At 44.1% G+C, this 18,044-nt stretch overlaps 1 protein-coding gene across 4 annotated transcripts in view; it reads right to left on the bottom strand.

Moving 5' to 3' along the window:
• LAMA3 (laminin subunit alpha 3) overlaps window positions 1-18,044 on the bottom strand; it is a 261,611-nt gene that overhangs the window by 161,922 nt on the left and 81,645 nt on the right. For all 4 annotated transcript variants that reach the window (XM_078347895.1, XM_035270754.3, XM_078347896.1 and 1 more), the window contains exons 9-12: window positions 14,372-14,462; window positions 11,773-11,904; window positions 10,077-10,139; window positions 4,038-4,172 (exon numbers count right to left, since the gene is read on the bottom strand). In XM_078347895.1, the coding sequence (XP_078204021.1) occupies window positions 4,038-4,172; window positions 10,077-10,139; window positions 11,773-11,904; window positions 14,372-14,462 (421 nt within the window). The remainder of the gene's footprint in view (window positions 1-4,037; window positions 4,173-10,076; window positions 10,140-11,772; window positions 11,905-14,371; window positions 14,463-18,044) is intronic.

Genomic DNA, 18,044 nt, shown 5'->3' with positions numbered 1-18,044 from the left:
TGGCTCACTGCAACTTCTGCCACCTGGGTTCAAGCAATTCTCCTGCCTCAGTCTCCCAAGTAGTTGGGATTACGGGTGCCTGCCACCATGCCTGACTAATTTTTGTATTTTTAGTAGAGACAGGGTTTCGCCATGTTGGCCAGGCTGGTCTCAAACTCCTGACCTCAAGTGATCTGCCCACCTGGGCCTCCCAAAGTGCTGGGATAACAGGCATGAACCACCACGCCTGGCCTGTTCATTTGTTTTTGTTCTTTTTTTCTTTATGTTTTCAGGCTGCATTATCTCCATCAATCTGTCATTAAGTTTGTTGATTCTGTCTTGTGCTAGCTCAATCTACTGTTGAGAGACTTTAGTAAATTTTTTATTTCAGTTATTTTACGTTTCAACTCCAAAATTTCCATTTGGCTATTTTTTAAAACAATGTCTTTTCTCTCTTTATTGATATTCTCTATTTGATGAGACATTGTCATCATACCTTCCTTTAACTCATTAAGCATGATTTCCTTTCGTCTTCTGCACAGATTTATAACAGCTGCTTTAAAGTCTTTGCTAAGACTACAATCTGGTTCATTCAAAAGCAGTTTCTATTGTCTTCTTTTTCCCCTATGTATGGGTCACACTCATTGTTTCTTTGAACATCCATAATTTTTTTGGAAAGTGGACATTTTAGGTAATATATTGTCCATTACCGGGACGATTGCTATTGTTTGCTTGACTGGTTGTTCATTTAGTGGCTTGGCTAAATTAATTCTACAAAGTCTACGTCCCCGGCAGCGTTCGGTCTTTGATGTTCCTGCTGAGATTTTTGCCCTCGTTTTTATCTTCTGGCCTGACTATGTCAGGGTCACTCACTGCATGTGTGTGCGCTTGGAGGCTGCAACCGCAGGTCAGGGTGTTTACTTTTTATTTTCTTTTCCTTTCTTTTTCTTTTTTTAGCCCCATATTCTGCCAGGAATCACTAGTTTGGATTTCCCCTCTCTGATCACTGAGGGCACGGTCTTGGGCATACATATGGCCTTCTAGGTTGCCAGAGATGACTATATTATTTTTAAGCATGACTCCCTAGGAGCTGCCACTGTATCAGAGTAGCTTGTTTACTCTGTGCTTGGCCACAGGTTGCACTTAAGCCCCTTGTGCCAGTGAGGTTCCACACTGTGTTGGTTGGTTGTTGTGCTGCTTGGGGGCTGTTTCTGAGTCTGCCCCATGTCTACCTCTGAAGTAGAGCCTAGTGTCTGCACCCAGCCTTTTCAACCTCCAGAATTATCTGTAACATCAGGAAGGCTCTTTTTGGCTGTTGCTCTCTCCAATTTGCTTTATCAAACTTCTGGCTGCTTTGCTGTTTTGCTTGTATCAGAACTACCAGAGTCCTCTTAATTGTTATACACCAAGATCTTCACTGTTTTCCAAAAATCCCCTTGGGTATAGAGTTCTCTACTGTGTTCCAAAAAGCCAGTTCCCTCATGCAGAGCTGCAGAGCTCTTTGTCTTTATGACCTTCCTTTCTTTGCTGGGGATGGGGGAGTGGGAATAACATACCACTATCCCACCAGAATACCACCAGAGCTAGAGGTGGGGACCCATTTTATCTGAAGGGATACTCTGCTCTACAAGTGGACACAGGTAGAGGTGGCAACCCCTGGTCTTCTAAGTTTTCCTCTCCCACTGTGGACCCCTACTCTATGAGCCAGCCTGGGTAGGGGTGATTGGAATCCCAGAATTCTCAGCCTGAAATGCCTAAGTTAGAGCTCCTACCTTACAAATGGAGGCCTGGTGGGTAAAAGAAAGCTGGTCTTCTTTGCTGAGACCACTTGGAATAGGGCTTCTGCTATACAAGATTGTAGAAGGATGAGAAATATCAGTAGCCTGACTCCCCCAAAAGGAAACAAACCATAGCCCCAAACCGGGGTGAGTATATGGTAAAGAGAGTGCCCATCTTCTTGGTGACACATATGGGTAGAGCTTCTATAAAACAGAGTTGGGGGTGTATAATGAAGGGGGTCATGGCTCAAATGTTCTTACCAACATTCATTGTTCTTACCTACATTCAAATTTCCTTAAATAATTATTTATTCATTTACTGCATGCTCTTATGACCATTAATAGAGACTTCAAACAATTTTTCAAAATATTTTCACCACTTAAATTTCTGTTTTACTGGAGAGAGTATCTACCAAGCTCCCTACTCTGTGGTTAAGAAAGTCCTTCCTCCCCTCTGCTTTTATCTTGAATACATTCATGCGTTTTCTACCTACCTTAAAATAAATTAGTTCTAGTAGTAGAGAAATGTGGAAAAAGGCATTCTTAAAGTGTTATATTACATATTATCTTTGCATCCATAAACACGAGCTTTGTCCACGTAAATGACTAACTTAGAATATTTGTAATTCATTCTACCAGAATGAGTCTGAAGTTGTGGCTGGTTGAGAGGAGGAAAAAAAAGAAAACTTTGAGATATTTTCGGACACAAGAATGTTTTGCACACCAGGAGCCAGAAGGTAAAGGAAAGGTTTGGGGTATGGCATTCAGGCATTTAAGCAAACAGGGAGACAGCCGGAACTGGGACTATAAGCTCTTAAAATGCTGCAGAGGGAAGTATACGCAGGTCAGGAGAAGAAATGTGAAAGTGAACAGCTAACTTACAAGCAAGTACTTCCCTGGTTCTGAGAGCTTTACCTGTCACTACATATGTAACCTCGCAACAATGTGTTATGAGACAGGTGTTATCTTTTGGAAACTGAGGAACAGAGTGGTTAAGTAACTTGCCAAATTGATAGCTAGCGCCGCCTCTGCTCTTCACTACTTTGTCCTCCAGCTTAGGGGAGGGTTTTTCAGGCTCACAGTTCCTTAGTGTGGCTGACCTTGCAGGTGAGATGACCTAATACCTATTCTAAACTCCTCCTGTGTTCAGAGGCTGGAAAGCTAAAGACAGCACTTCTCAGCCTCTGTTGGAGCAGGGCTCTGGATACTAATTAGGTTTGCAAATTGAAAATGTGTGAATCAGGTTAGAAAGAAGGGAAATAAGGAGGAGGCTGCATCCTGTAGCTGGTTGAGCATTTCTGCAGCTGTGCTCTGTCTCTGGCTTCCTGGGTGCCAAAAGATGAAGGCACCAACCATGGTCCTCTTGTCCTTGCACTGGGCCATAGCAGTCTGGGCTTAAAACCCAGCCATTCCATGGGAGGCCTCCTTGGAAGCCCAGCTTAGAGCCTGCTGCTCTGGCTCTTAACAACTCCTCTGGGTTGGCACCTAATTACCTATAGTAAATCTCTTTCTGTTTATAGTGTCTGAAGTGTTTTATTTCCTGCCTTGATCCCGAACTGATAATCTTCTCCTCTTTCTCCTCCCTTCCCCTACACCATTGTCTGCAGGAAAAAGAATAATATCAGACAGTAGAAAGGAGGCAGGGGAGAATAATTTGGGCAAATTCATTCATTCATCTGTTCACTCACCCAAAGTTGAGTGCATACCTGCCATGCTCTAGGGACTGGACCAGATACCTCCTCCTCCCACCCCCTATCCCCCTCAGCGACTCTTACTAGGATGGAATACTAGGATACAAACAAGTGGGGGAGCGGGAGTTGTGGTCTCACGTCTCTACGGTTTGCACATGCTGCCCCCTCTCTCTAGAACACCCTGCCTCCTTCTGTCATCCACCTTCCCATCTTTCTAATCTTATTTACACACTTCCAATTTGCAAACCCAATTGGCATCCAGAGCCCCCCACCCAACACAATCTGAGACATGCTGGCAGGTTCCTAAATGCTTTTCAGATACCACCTCCTCTCCAGAGCCAGTAATTGAACCCAAACAGATTATTGCAGAGTCCATGTGCTTAACTACCAGGGAGGAGGCAGGGTAAAGTTGGAAAGAAGGGAGGTGACAAGGTCCAGGTAGGACAGTCACATGTAACATCCACATATAAGCCAGGGCCCATTTATTAAACTGCAAGCCACACAGCTCTGCCAGAAAGATCTGCATTTCCTCATAAGGAAATTTATCTTGAGGGATTGATTATGAATATGCTATATTTTGCCCACTTACCTTGGCAAATAGGGAATGAGTAGAAACCAGAGCGGCAGGCATCACACTGAGGGCCTTCCACCCCAGGGCGGCACAGGCACCTTCCATGGGCATCACATATTTCAGGGAGAACGCCCTCCAGATTACAGTCACACCCTATGGAAAACAGGAAACTTTCAGAGGGGGTCTCCATCCTCTATCCCTTTCTTAATTTTTCCCTTCCCCTAGATTTCTATCATGAATATATAGATTATGAATTATCTATGGTTATCAAACATTCTTAACTCAGAAGATTACACCTTGAAGGGAAATTTTTAAAAATTCACAAAAGGTCAGAGATATCATTAAAAAAACATCTAGGGATGGGCATGCCTTTACAAACCATTCTTTCAACATCTATTCCTGTGGACACATTTTCTTTTCCCTCTAAAGCTGAGCTTTATAAAGTCTAACTTCAATTTAATAGATTCTCATCTCATGACAATCGTGATTAAACATATTTCTTCCTTTCAATTTTTTTTTCTTTTTTTGAGACAGAGTCTCTGTCGCCCAGGCTGGAATGCAGTGGTGGGATCTCAGCTCATCGTAACCTCTGCCTCCCGGGTTTAAGCAATTCTTCTACCTCAGCCTCCCAAGTAGCTAGGATTACAGGAATATGCCACCATGCCCGGCTAATTTTTTTTTTTTTTTTTTTTGTATTCTTAGTAGAGATGGGGTTTCTCCATGTTAGTCAGTCTGGCCTTGAACTCCCAACCTCAAGTGATCCACCTGCCTTGGCCTCCCAAAGTGCTGGGATTACAGGCATGAGCCACCATGCCCGGCCTCTTCCTACCAATTTTAAGAAGAAAAGAAACGAACATAAATTCAGCCCTACTATCACCGGGGTGTTCCCTTGGATCAGCTCACATAATCCTCCCGGCACCCGGCCTTCCCTGCAGCCAGGCTGCTTCTGGCGCCTCTATCCAAGGCTTTCCCACCTGAGGACCACTGCTCAGGCTAGTCCCTCTGCCTTTCCCTTAGCTCTTAGCGCAGGCAGCTCTTTCTCATCCACCAGGCACCAGTTCAAATATCAACTCCTCAGAAGGACCCCCGACCAGTCTGTACAAATGGCCCCACTTTCCTCCGTGTATTCTCTATCTTAGCATTTTTGGAATTGCATATTGGCCCATGACATTTTGACCACTAGAATGAGGTATAAGTGTTGTCTCGTGACTTCTGAGCCCAGGTCACTACAGGCCATGCCGTCTCCATTCTTGCCCTCCAGGAATCCTGAGACCACCGTGGAGGGAACCAGTCTGGCCTCCTTGAGGACAAAAGGCCACAAAGAGGGAGACTCCCAAGTGCCCTAGCTAAATCCAGCCCCAGAAGACCCTCCAGCAAGTCCAGCAGAAGACCCGCCCAGCCAACCCACACAATGGAAAGAAATAACCCTTTCTTTAAAGCGACTACGTTTTGGGGTGACTTTAGACACACAAATACATAAGTAAATCACCCAGCAGACTGACCTCTCACTAAGTGAGAGGTCACCGCAGGGCCCCCCAGGGCCAGCACACAGTATCCCTCAGGAAGTAAATATTGCTCAAAAATAGTAATGAAGTCAAACAAGAGCCCTGTTAGACAGGTAAGATTTTTACAGATGAAAAAAAAAGATGCTCAGAAAGATTAATTAACTTACCCAAGGTCACACAGCCAGGAAAGCAGAGTTGTGGAATTATTTTTTTCTAATACAATAATTAGGGAAAAAAATCCCAGTAAATCAGAACAACTTTATAGTCTTTTCATGATATTTGACTTGTTCATATTTAAACTAAACAGTTGCCTAATTTGACACAAACAGCATTGGAAGCGAAGGGGTTTCGAATATGCCATTTTAGCAAACTGACTGTTTAGAAGCAGCAGATGCAGGAAGGGTTTTATGATCTCACCCTTTCTACCTCAAAGCAGGTCATAAAATTTCCCAGGAGAAAGGTGCCTGCCCTCCTGGTGCCAGGAAGAGAGTGTTCTTATCACTGGAGACTGGGAGTCGACTGGACTGAATCTGCAACAAACCCGCTAAAGTAACCCTTTGTTTCCCCCAGTGCTTCCTAGCCAGGGTCCCACAGTGTACAGCCACTAGCCCAAGCTCTTTTCCCTTGTCACACTCCATACTTCATTGCTTTTTGTGTAAACATGTACAATATGCAGGTTTTGGGGCCTAGTGGCTTTTTCGGGTCCTGATTTTCCTTCTAGAGACTCTCACGTACATGTAAAAATATTACATAAATTTGTATGCTTTTTTTTTTTACTGCTCATCTGTCTTAGGATCATTTAATTCTAGGCCCAGCCATGGAACCTAAGAAGGTAGAAGAAAGTTTTTCGTCCTTTTCAGAAGTGACAAGGACATATTCATGACAAGGGACATTGGAACCCAGGCTGGCAGGAGCACCACCCTGACCATCCAACACAGCTGCCATACAAGGTCCTGATGTCACAGCCCTATAGGCTGAGAATGAATGCCATGGGGAAAGGGGACGTTTTTAACCATGAATTCCAGTCTTGATGTTAAACCAAGTATTGAGACTCAGTGAGAAACTTGGACTTTACCTTGGCATTGAAGTTCAAAGAATTCTGATTAAAATAGAAACAAAAAGGACACCCCACACCTCATCGCCAAGTCACAGTGATTATATCTCGAGAATCCCTTGAGTCCCTCTCTACTGCCAGACTTCCAGACCTCATTTCTGTTTGCCTGGATTATTTTGAGAACTTCTTAAGGAGGCTCTCTGCTTTCTGTCTTGCTCCTTCTAATTTCTTCTGTATGCTGGTATCAAGAGTGATATTTCAAAAACGTCAAACTTTTCATATCACTTCCCAGTTTTAAATCCCTCTGCAGTGACCCAATGCCTGCAGGACACAATACGAAGTCCTTCCTATGTGACAGAGTAGATCCTTCAACATTTTCCAGGCTGCCAGCCACCCAGGGGGCACCTTTGTGCAAGTTAGAAAAAGGTGCCCCTTCCTCAAGATGCTTTCCTGTCACCTGCTATAAAATCATCATCATCAATATGCAAATCTGTAATGTCTTCCGTGATTGTGATACCCCTTAGATGAGGCACAGCTGTGCCTTGCAAACCTACACATCTGAGCTGGCTGCCCACTCAGGTCTTTTCTTAATCCTCTAGGTCCTCTCCTTGAACTTTCTCTCTATCCCATGCTTCAGCCCTAAGGACCTGTCTGCCATCCCCTCTCTCCTAGCCCATGCCTTCTCTTCCCTGCCCCTCTTCCTGGCTGACTCCTCTTCATGCTCCAAGATTGAGCTCAGATACCTCCTCCTGCTGCTTTGGAGAAGCCCTTCCAGCACTTTTCTCTCCTTTCTCTCCTCCTTCCTTCCCTCCTGGCCTCCCTCCTTTCCTCGTTCCTTCCCTTCCTTCTTCCCTCCCTCCCTCCCTCCTTCCTGGCTGTAAGGCTGCCACTCCCACATGCTCTCATGGCACCTAACTCCTGCCATTAGAACTGTTGACCTTTCCATGTCTCCTCAGACTGGGAGCTCCCAGGCAGCAGGAACTGTGTATCAGGCAGCTGCCTGGCAGTGACTAGTACAGCCTAGACACTTAATAAAAGTTTAATGAATGAAGAATATGCTAAATATTCAAGATTGCAATTCTCCGCAGTAGTCACCCTTCCTTAAATTCTCCATTATTGGCATCTGTGCAGAGCCTCTAAACCGAGCTATCAGAATGTGCCTGGCCCTCTCTGAGCCTTAGCGGGTAGGTCTCTAAGCCAAGGTGACTGCCTCACCCTGCAGAGCTGCTGTCCTCAAGTGCCCCAGTAGCTGACATAAGACAGTCCCCCACATGGTGCAACAGTGCACAGCGCCACGGTGAGACTGAAGAGTCAAGTGTGGTTCAGGAAGGGTAACCGAGGTCCTGTTGTAACTGACCTCCAGGGAGCCTTTGGTGCGGCCCAGCAATCCCAAGACATTCCCAAGCCCATCCTCCCCCCAGCATTCCTGGATGACTCTCATTCCTTCTCCCTACTCAACTCCAAGCCCTCCTCCCTTGCTTCTTGCTCTGATCTTATTTCTTATTCCACAGAGAAAACAAAAAACAGCCAGAAGAGAATGTCCACAAGCTCCCACCAATGCCCCCCACCTCTGGCCCATGCATCTGCTGTCTTGTTTTAGTCTTTCCCTTTCAACAAAGAGCAACTTCTTCCTTCTGTTTGCTCAACTGAAAGCCTTGGAATATTATTCTTCTAGTCTAGCAATCTCCCAGCAAGTCCTGTTGGTTCTACCTTCAGATTATATCCACAGTCTGCCCATGGCTGTCACCTCTGCTGACACCGCCTGGGTCTGAGCCGCCATCATCGCTTCCTCATGGATTATGGATAAGCTTCCCAACAGCCCCCTTGCTTCTTCTCTTCTCTTTTCCTGTGATTTTCTTTCAGTACAGTAGCCCCAAAAAGCCTTCTGTATAACGTCACTTCTCTGTGCGAAACTCTCCATGGCTCCTGTCTCATTTCAAGTGAAAGGGAAGGCCTCTGTGGCTGGTGAGGGCCTCCATCAAGGCCCTGGTGCCTTCCTTTCCTCCCAGGCTCACCTTCCCTCACTCTGCTTTCACACACCTGGTCTCTTTTTGTTTGCTGAACACCCCTGGCCCAGGGCTGCCCCTACCCCAGGGACTTTGCACTTGCTCTTTCCTGTATCTGCTTCAGTGAGGCCTTCCTTGTCTGCCCTAATTTAAATCTGCAAACTTCACAATTCCTAACCTCCTCTCTGCCCTGCTTTTTCAGCAGCACTCATCACCACAGCTGCCTCCAGCCCATACCTGAGTTACTATATTGTTGTAGAGCCTGTACTTCATTGCCAAGGAGAGCTCTTCTGAAACTATCTTCTCTGCTGGTCCATACCCTGGCACTGCAGGAGGAAGGGCACCCATGCTCACACATGCCTGGCACTACCTCCTCCCCAGCGGCCACAAGGCTGCTGCTGGCATCCTGGGGTAGGAGAGGCAAACTCAGGGGTTGTGAGCATGAGCCAGATGGTGCTCAGCTCTGGGCTGTGTGCATGTGCTGTGCCCTTCCCTTGGTGCCGATGTGCCCTTCTGAGAATTTGTGCATACCTGCAGATGCCATGATGGGTTTATGTAGGAAATTGCCCATGGCTCTGGAACTGAGCCTAGAGGCCTGGAATCTTCTCACACGAGTTAGTTTATGTCTATGATGTGAATGGCTCCCCCTTAAAAGTGGCATCCATGTTCAGAACACAACTCTGCCTCTCAGTCTAATGAATTAGCTATTTTCCTTGCTTGGTTTTCTATATTATATGTGTTACTGTCTGGGTTCCTCCAACAGAATATAAGCTCCAAGAGAGCTGGGAATTCTTTTCTTTTCTGTTCACTGCTAAGTCCCCAGCAGCCAGAATGGTACTTTGCACATAACAAGGAATCTTAAAATATTGATGGAACATACAATTAGGTAAATGTAACACCCACATCCTCTGGTACTCACCCCTCCACCCCCGGAGACTGCTTATTGCACACCACTGCTACTCTCTGAGGGGCTTGTTTGGGGACTGCAGAAGCTCCTCAGTCTTCCTGAAGGCCAAGCTGTATGTGTCAGAGAGTTAATGCTGCAGAAGCATCAATACCTCCACTAACAGCAGTAACTGACATTACCTGCCACTGCACCTTAATCATAGCTCCCTTCACTCCCTGACTCTTTCCCTTCCTGGGATCACCTCCCAAATAAATGACCTGCTCTCTATTCCTTTCTCAGGGTCTGTTTTTTGGGAACTCAAAAAAGACAACAGACCACTGGCTGCTACTGAAGGTCTTTGAGCAAGCTGGTGATATCTAATCCAGGCTCTGTGCAGCTTCCTATGTCAGGTAGTGCATCATTAAAGACAGGCAGGAGTGGGGACTGATGGGCAGGGAGTAGGTCACCTACGAGACACCTGCAAGGCACCCTCCATGCTCTAGGAAGGGAAACTTGGCCTTGGATGTGGCAGTGTGCACAGGAAGTAGGAAAAGAATGAGGGCATAACGTCTTCACTAAAATTAATCCAAAGGGGCAATTACTTGCCTTTTATATCTCCAGCTACTGGATCTTCTGAACTTGGAGTAGAAATAGGAAAAATGGGAATTCCTGTGAAAACAGTTTATTAAAAAATACAGAGAATGATTGAAGAGATATTGAAGTAAAACATTAAGTTGTACTAACTAGGAAGGCACTTAGTGAAAAGCAGCATATACAGACTAATTTAAAGAAAGTAGCATATACAGAGTAATTTAAAGAAAGGCAAGATTGCTGTATCTCAAATATGTTTAGTAACTGAAACCACACTCGCCAGACATTCCCATTTATATAATGATGAACAGAAATGAATGTTTTGTGCTCACAATAGCTAAGTCTCAGCCTGAGCAGGGATGAGTTTGGCTTCCTTACCATCTTTATTGGTTTTTTTTTAACATAAAATCAAGGTTTTAAAAAAATGTCTTCTTTCATGTATCTTTCCTGAAATTGTGTCTATGTCATAAAACTACTTCAGGTTTCCTCCTCTTCTTTTCACTAAAAAGGCAGGCCAGGCACATTGGCTCATGCCTGTAATCCCAGCACTTTGGGAGGCTGAGGCAGGCAGATCACCTGAGGTCAGGAGTTCGAGACCAGCCTGACCAACACGGAGAAACCCTAGCTCTACTGAAAATACAAAATTAGCTGGGTGTGGTGGCACGAGCCTGTAATCCCAGCTACTTGGGAGACTGAGGCAGAAGAATCGCTTGAACCTGGGAGGTGGAGGTTGCAGTGAGCCAAGATCGCACCATTGCACTCCAGACTGGGCTACAAGAGCAAAACTCTGTCTCAAAAAAAAAAGCAAATATAATTTCTGTTCAGCCTTCTACCAAGACTCACAGATTCAACATTGATAAAATTCTGATATGGCGTCCCGTCAACCAAAGTAGGACAATCTCCACAGAGAAAGTGGGTGCAATTTAAATAATTACCTGGGGTGGCAGGTGTGAACGAGAACACATAGTCACCCATTCGTGTTAGCCCACCCCCCATGTCCCCACAACTCAATATGCTTTTCCTATGATCACTCTGCAGGAGTCAGGAGGGTGGGGCCAGGAAATATCCGATAGAGTGATACAGAGGGTTCTTCTTGAGACAGTGTTTCTTTATCCTAACCCCAAAGTATCGTTTTCCCACTGCTGCACAACAAACAGAACCAACACTCTTGTCACAGTTTGTGTAGATGGTTTCACAGACTCTCCTGTTTCATGGTCTACAGTGTTTCTGACAGATATGTATTTGTTTCTCTTGGTGATGCCGAAATGTTCACTTAGACACTGCAATGGAATGGAGGTAGGGGTGCTTATAACTTGTACAACAGGAGAGAGGAAACACATTTCCCTGGACTCCTGAAGCAAACACATACTACATGTATGCAAACAAATATCTGGAAGCTCATGATATTTCTCCTACATTTAGGAGGAAAAATCATACACATGGATTATTAAATTGAAATTGAATTTGACTTTTTGACCTACTGAGATGGCAATTTCTATGGTACAACATAACACTTTGGAGATTAATAAGACTGTAAACTAATATAAAATTTATATTCCAAACTTTCAGAAATACTTTTACATAAATATAACCCACCTGGCCCCATTTCTGTCTCTCCTTCCCTACCTGTCCGCCATGCCTCAGAGGTCAGTGCACAAAAGTCAGCTATGGACTAAAAAGGGTGGCCTCTTGTTCCACAGTGGATACTTACTCAAGCAAAATGGGAAATTGTAGTATCCAACTGCACACTTCTCACAGTTGTCTCCATGGAAATTCAGCTTGCAATGACAGCGGCCTGAGCCCTGTTCACAGCCATCTGCATGCTCAGGGTCACAGCTGCAGGCTAAGAGAAATCCCAGTTTTCAAAGGATTAGTCCGTCACTGCATTTAACAAAGCAAATATGTTCCCACACTTCTCAGGCAAATGTTCCATACTTGATCGTTGGTCTACAGGAATTCTTGAAAGAGCACAGCCTATTTCCCACATCACACCTGATTGATAGTTCTCACGGCCTGAAGCTCATGAGCCATCAGAGATCAGCTGTAATAAGCATCCACAATGAGAAGGTCTCATGGATGTCATTTATCACACAGAGCATTGCCCAGCTCACCCAGTCAGACACAAAGCCTGTGCAGACTACAGTCAGAGGGGTATGCCTTAGGTCTGTTGGGCACCACCTTTTCTAGCTATGAACCAACTGTGAATGTCCACCAGTGGTCATCAATGAACAGTTATGATACAGACACAAGTGTAGAGTGCTTAGACATGGATATACAATCTGTGGATAGCAGACCAAGACCCATAACCCACATGTTAATTTGAGTGAAATGGCTTACTGAAACAGCATTTGCAACCAAGTATGATTATCAGGCTTGCACTGTGGTAGGACACAGTTGAAGCATAAGAAGTTTGGTGACCTCCCACTTGGGGCCTCCCTTGGCCTGGCAGGTGCACCTGGACAGGGAAAATACTGTCACAGCTCATCTGAATACAACTCCCATGAAGACCTGGGCGACCCGGCACCCTGGTGTCCTTTCCTTAATTTGTTCTGGATTTATGTGTCCTATTGATCCTGCATGCCGCGCCTCTAATACCTCTGTGGACCACTTCAGTAATGAAAAAACTAGAAAGGTGATGAAACAGTGAGGCTCCTAATGAGGTACAATTACATTGTCAATGTCCTATTTTCCTTTTCCAATGCCTATTTTTTGGAGGCACAAGACAGGGATGGACATACTTTGCAGGATGATATGGAGGAAGAAAGAAAAGTGAAAACACATTTTTTTTAACAACTAAGAATGCCCCAGAGAGAAGTGAATCTGTTTACATATTTCGTGGACTTTAATATCCTCAAATGTTAATGATATGATTAATTATGGGGTGGGCACAGGGCAGACTTCAGGACTGGAACTGCTTTCCAACTGTGACAACCAGACAACCCAAGCATTGGCCAGGCGTGGTGGCTCACGCCTGTAATACCAGCACTTTGGGAGGCCGGGCAGATCGCGACGTCAGGAGATCAAGACCCTCCTGGCCAACATGGTGAAACCTCGTGTCTACTAAAAATACAAAGCTATGAACCAACTTTGAATAGCCAGGTGTGGTGGTGCATGCCTGTAGTTCCAGCTACTTGGGAGGTTGAGGCAGGAGAATCACTTGAATCCGGGAGGCAGAGGTTGCAGTGAGTTGAGATTGTGCCACTGCATTCCAGCCTGGCAACAGAGCAAGACTCTGTCTCAAAAAACAAACAAACAAAACACCAAGCATTGAATACGGTACAGGTTGTACATGTAGGGCAAAGTCTGTAAATCTGACCCAAGATTCATAATTCTACAAGAAAAACTACAGGCATTCTTCTGTGTAATGGAGGAGTTATGGCACAGTAATGCCAGACAGAAAAGAACTATATCCTGGATCTAGCGGTTAGTAGTTTTGTCACCTAGCCCAAAATATATAACCACTCAGACTGTTTCGTTTCTTCATATCTAAAAATGAGGATGACAGTACAATGTCCTATTTTTTGTGATAATTTATTTAGGTAATACCTCACATATGGCAAGTACTCAACAAATATTAGCTATTTTAAACAATGTGACTATTATTAAATCCTTATGAACTCATTGCTATGTTGTCTTTTTTTAATTCTGACAAAAATTGAAGTTATTATTATTATTTTTTTTTAGACAGAGTCTCACTCTGTCGCCCAGGCTACAGTGCTATGGTGCAATCTTGGCTCAATGCAACTGCCGCCTCCCGGGTTCAAGCGATTCTCATGCCTCCACCTCTGGAATAACTAGGATTATGAGTGAGCACCACCAAGCCCAGCTAATTTTTTTGTATTTAGTAGACACAGGGTTTTTCACCATGTTCGTCATCTTGACCTCATGGCCTCAAGTGATCCTCCCACTTCAGCCTCCCAAAGTCCTGGGATTGCAGGCTTGAGCCACAGTCTCCATCCCCAAAATTGAAATTATTAGAGATCACAGAAACATGTCAAAACAACAGAAAATGGAGAAACTAACATGTATCACAGGCCTAATATGGGACAGGCCCAATGTTAAGTATTTTCCTACATGCTTTTGATTGTGTTTTATTTAATCTTATGAAATATATTATCATTTCCATTTACATACAAGAAATCTAAAATTCAGAGAGACTGTAGAAGTGCCTGAGGTCACATAGCGAGTAGAACTAATACTGTGAAGAGAGAAGGCATGAAGGAAATTATTAACTGATTCAAATTTAGCCTGATGACTTCATTGAGACAGTACACACAGGCTAAGATACACCAAGTTGAAATAAAACTTACGGATGCAGCCATCCGGGGCATCCACTGGAACCCCATAAGGGCGGTAATAGCCCTTAGCACACTGTTCACAGTTTACTCCAGCTGTGTTGTGCTAGAAAGAAACAAAAGAAACTTAAAAGGAAGGGTTCTGCGAAAGTCGATTCTCCTTATTTTGTGCTATTCACCCAGAGGAATAATTCTGTCATATACAACTGTAATTTTGAAGTCACTAAAAAAAAAAAAAAAAAACATTAATCTTGACCTTGACCAAAATTTACCATAGGATTGGCTTAACCTAGGCTCTAGAATTTTTTTTTATTAGGAGAGGAAAGGAAACATTCCATCATCTGGACAAGCCCAGGCTTTATCCTTGATCGTATAAGTGAGAAAAAACTCAAGAGGACTGTTCTCATAGCCTCATTCAGAACTGATGAATGGATAATGAATCGCCTGTAGGTTTAATCCAAGGGTCATGTGTTCATTCACATCTTCTCCAATTTTGGAAGAAATAACATATACAGATCCTTGTCTCTCTCTGTTCTAATTTTATGTGTGCTTTACTCATCAAACCCTTTCTTGAATACTTCTATTTCATGAATGGAAAATGGAGGCATGAGTTTTATACATGGAGCTCATTTTAAAGTACAATACTAGGCAGCTCTTTCCAGTTCACGGTTAATCCTTGTAATTGCCACAAAATTAAATTACCCGACATGCATCATCAGTTTCCAAGAACTATGGATCTAGCTCATTTATGCCTCTCTTGCTCTAATTTGGAAATAATTAGGAGGACAATGTTCTTTCATTAATGAAAAGAAAAGGCAATAAGAAGTTAACAAGAACAAAAACACACTTTGACCCACAGAAAAGTCTGCACAGAAATACAGAGGGGAAAACAAAGACCCATTCTGTATCCTCTCCTGTTTTAGATGATTTTATTAACTACAGACTTTTATTTATTACCACTCCTTTTTCCCATGGGCTAAAATCTGAATTCACTTTAATGTTGAGGCCTAAAACCACATTGGCCACTTCTCTGACTTGAAATTTACATGCATAAACATGGTGGATAAATCAGAAACAGCTGTAGCCTGCCCCACCTTCCCATTCAATGCCAATTAATCCTCAAATCTGTTGTTTGCTACTGTTTCTTACCATAGACAGAGGGCAACAGGTTAATCTTGGCTCCCAAATCTTTTATTGTTGGAGCAGGAAATGAGAAAATGTTGTCTGAATTGAACAGCCAGGTTTTCGACCTCTACTACAAAGTGGCTAATGAAGTACCTGTTACAGATAAATTATATATATATATATATATATATATTTTTTTTTTTTTTTTTTGAGACGGAGTTTCGCTCTTGTTACCCAGGCTGGAGTGCAATGGCGCGATCTCAGCTCACCGCAACCTCCGCCTCCTGGGTTCAGGCAATTCTCCTGCCTCAGCCTCCTGAGTAGCTGGGATTACAGGCACGCGCCACCATGCCCAGCTAATTTTTTGTATCTTTAGTAGAGACGGGGTTTCACCATGTTGACCAGGATGGTCTAGATATCTTGACCTTGTGATCCACCCACCTCGGCCTCCCAAAGTGCTGGGATTACAGATAAATTATATTTTTAAGACACAAAGGATAGCAATGAAAGATGGAAAGAGAGCAACAAATTAGAGTACTCTGCAGATGGAATAATGCTTGTCATTTGCCTGGAAATCTCAGTGGTTCTCCAGAACCTGCACACCCCAAGGGCAAGACACACGACTTTATCCATGGACACCATCGTCCTGGTTGGACCAAGGCCAGGTTGAGACCCAAGGACAGTGGTGACTTTGTATTTCTGTATCGGAGGTGTGGGAGAGGTAATCTTGTTGGGAGGAGTGGGAACTTGAAGTTGCATTTGCCTGACACTTAAAAAGAATAAAACCCCAGCTGCCCAAGCCAAAGAGGCTGCTGATGGAATCTATGCGGGCAGCAAGCCCGACTCCTCCCCACCTTAGTTAGTCCAACCCTCCCACCCAGGGAAGCTTTCAATGGAATGCTCACCTACAACCAGGCCCTTCTCTGATCAGCTTTAGGTCTGAATGCCTTCAAGTAGAACGTTTTCCAGGTGCTTTTCCCGCTTCAAGTGAACCCTCCAACTCTCTGCCTCTCTGTCTTTCTCTCAATTCCTTGACCATTCTGTTGCTGGCTTCCATTTCTGAGAATCTCAAGCACGTAGAGACTCTGGGGTGGCCCACTGACCAGCCAGCCTCTCTCTGGAGGATTTTCCTTACTTAGGCCTATAAAGCCCCACATGATATGGCCTTTGTCACCCTTACCCCCTACTCACTCCCCTCCAGCCACACGACCTTTGGTCCCACCCATCCCTCTGCCTGGAATGACCTCCCTGGACAGATACCTGGCTCTTTTCTCACTTCATTCCGTCTTTATTCAAATGGCAGATCTCAGGGAACTGCCCACCCTATTTAAAATTTATCATACCCCAAACCAACAGTTAAGAGAGAAAACCCAAGACATAAAAATGAAGTCAATACCATGTGAGACTATGGCTACCCTGGTTAATTGCTTGCCCTGCACAATAATGATCTGCCTCTCTTAGACCCTGAATACATGAAAACCTCCGAGGCTAGCATGCCTAACAGGTAGGTTCCCACTCCACATCATCAGCCCAGAGATGATGGCAAAAATGCTATCATTCTCCTGTTATCAGCACTGCATAGAAAAGGTGGGAAACAGGGCTTGGTGCAGTGGCTTATGCCGGTAATCCCAGAACTTCTGGAGGACCAGGTGGGAGGATCACTTGAAGCCAAGAGTTTGAGACCAGCCTAGGCAAACTAGTGAGATCCCATCTACAAAAAAAATACAAAAATTAGTCAAGCATCGTGGCCTGTGCCTGTAGTCCTAGCTACTCAGGAGGCTGAGGTGAGAGTATCGCTTGAGCCGGGAAGTTCAAGGCTGCAGTGAGCTATGGCAACAGCACAAGACACTGTCTCTAAAAAAGAAAAAAAAGAACTTTAAAATCAGTCTGTCAATCTTTATTAAAAATCCTTTTGGAATTCTGATCATCATTGCCCTGAACTGTATAGATTGGTTTCAGAAAAGTGTTACCTTTATAATATTAAGTCGGAAGCACATTATACCTCTCTATGTAGGTCTTCTTTTTAAAATGGCAATAAATTTTATGAGTTTAAAAACAAAAATTAGCTGGGCATGATGGTGTGCACCTATATAGTTCCAGCTACTCAGGAGACTGAGGTGGGAAGATCGCTTGAACCTGGGAGGTCGAGGCAGCAGTGAGCCATGATCAAGCCACTGCACTCCAGCCTGGGCAACAGAGAAAGACCTTGTCTCTAAATAAATAAAATTCTATGAGTTTAACTATAGGCCCACAATTAATTTCTTCAATCTGTTGCCTCTTGAAGCACCTCTGAATCAATCCAGCATCACAACTCTGTCCTCCTTCATGTATGTTTTTGCTTTCTGTCTTTCTGGAATCTTGAAATTCCTGGTCTGTTGATGATACTCTTTCCTATTTTTCATACTATGATGTATTCTGGAAGGAGGGAGTGTTTGCTTTTTAAACATCATCTTCTCTGGCACTTAGTGGGATTTGTTGAAGGAGGGAACATGGCCATATTGTGCTCCATCTGCTTCTTGATCCCATCTCTTAGCTTTGCACGGTGTATGTACATGAGAAAAAT

This window comes from Callithrix jacchus, chromosome 13 (assembly GCF_049354715.1).
Source record: "Callithrix jacchus isolate 240 chromosome 13, calJac240_pri, whole genome shotgun sequence".
In the NCBI taxonomy this organism is placed as follows: domain Eukaryota; kingdom Metazoa; phylum Chordata; class Mammalia; order Primates; family Cebidae; genus Callithrix; species Callithrix jacchus.
Note: the sequence above shows the minus strand (reverse complement) of the source record. Positions and strands in the feature narration are given on the sequence as shown.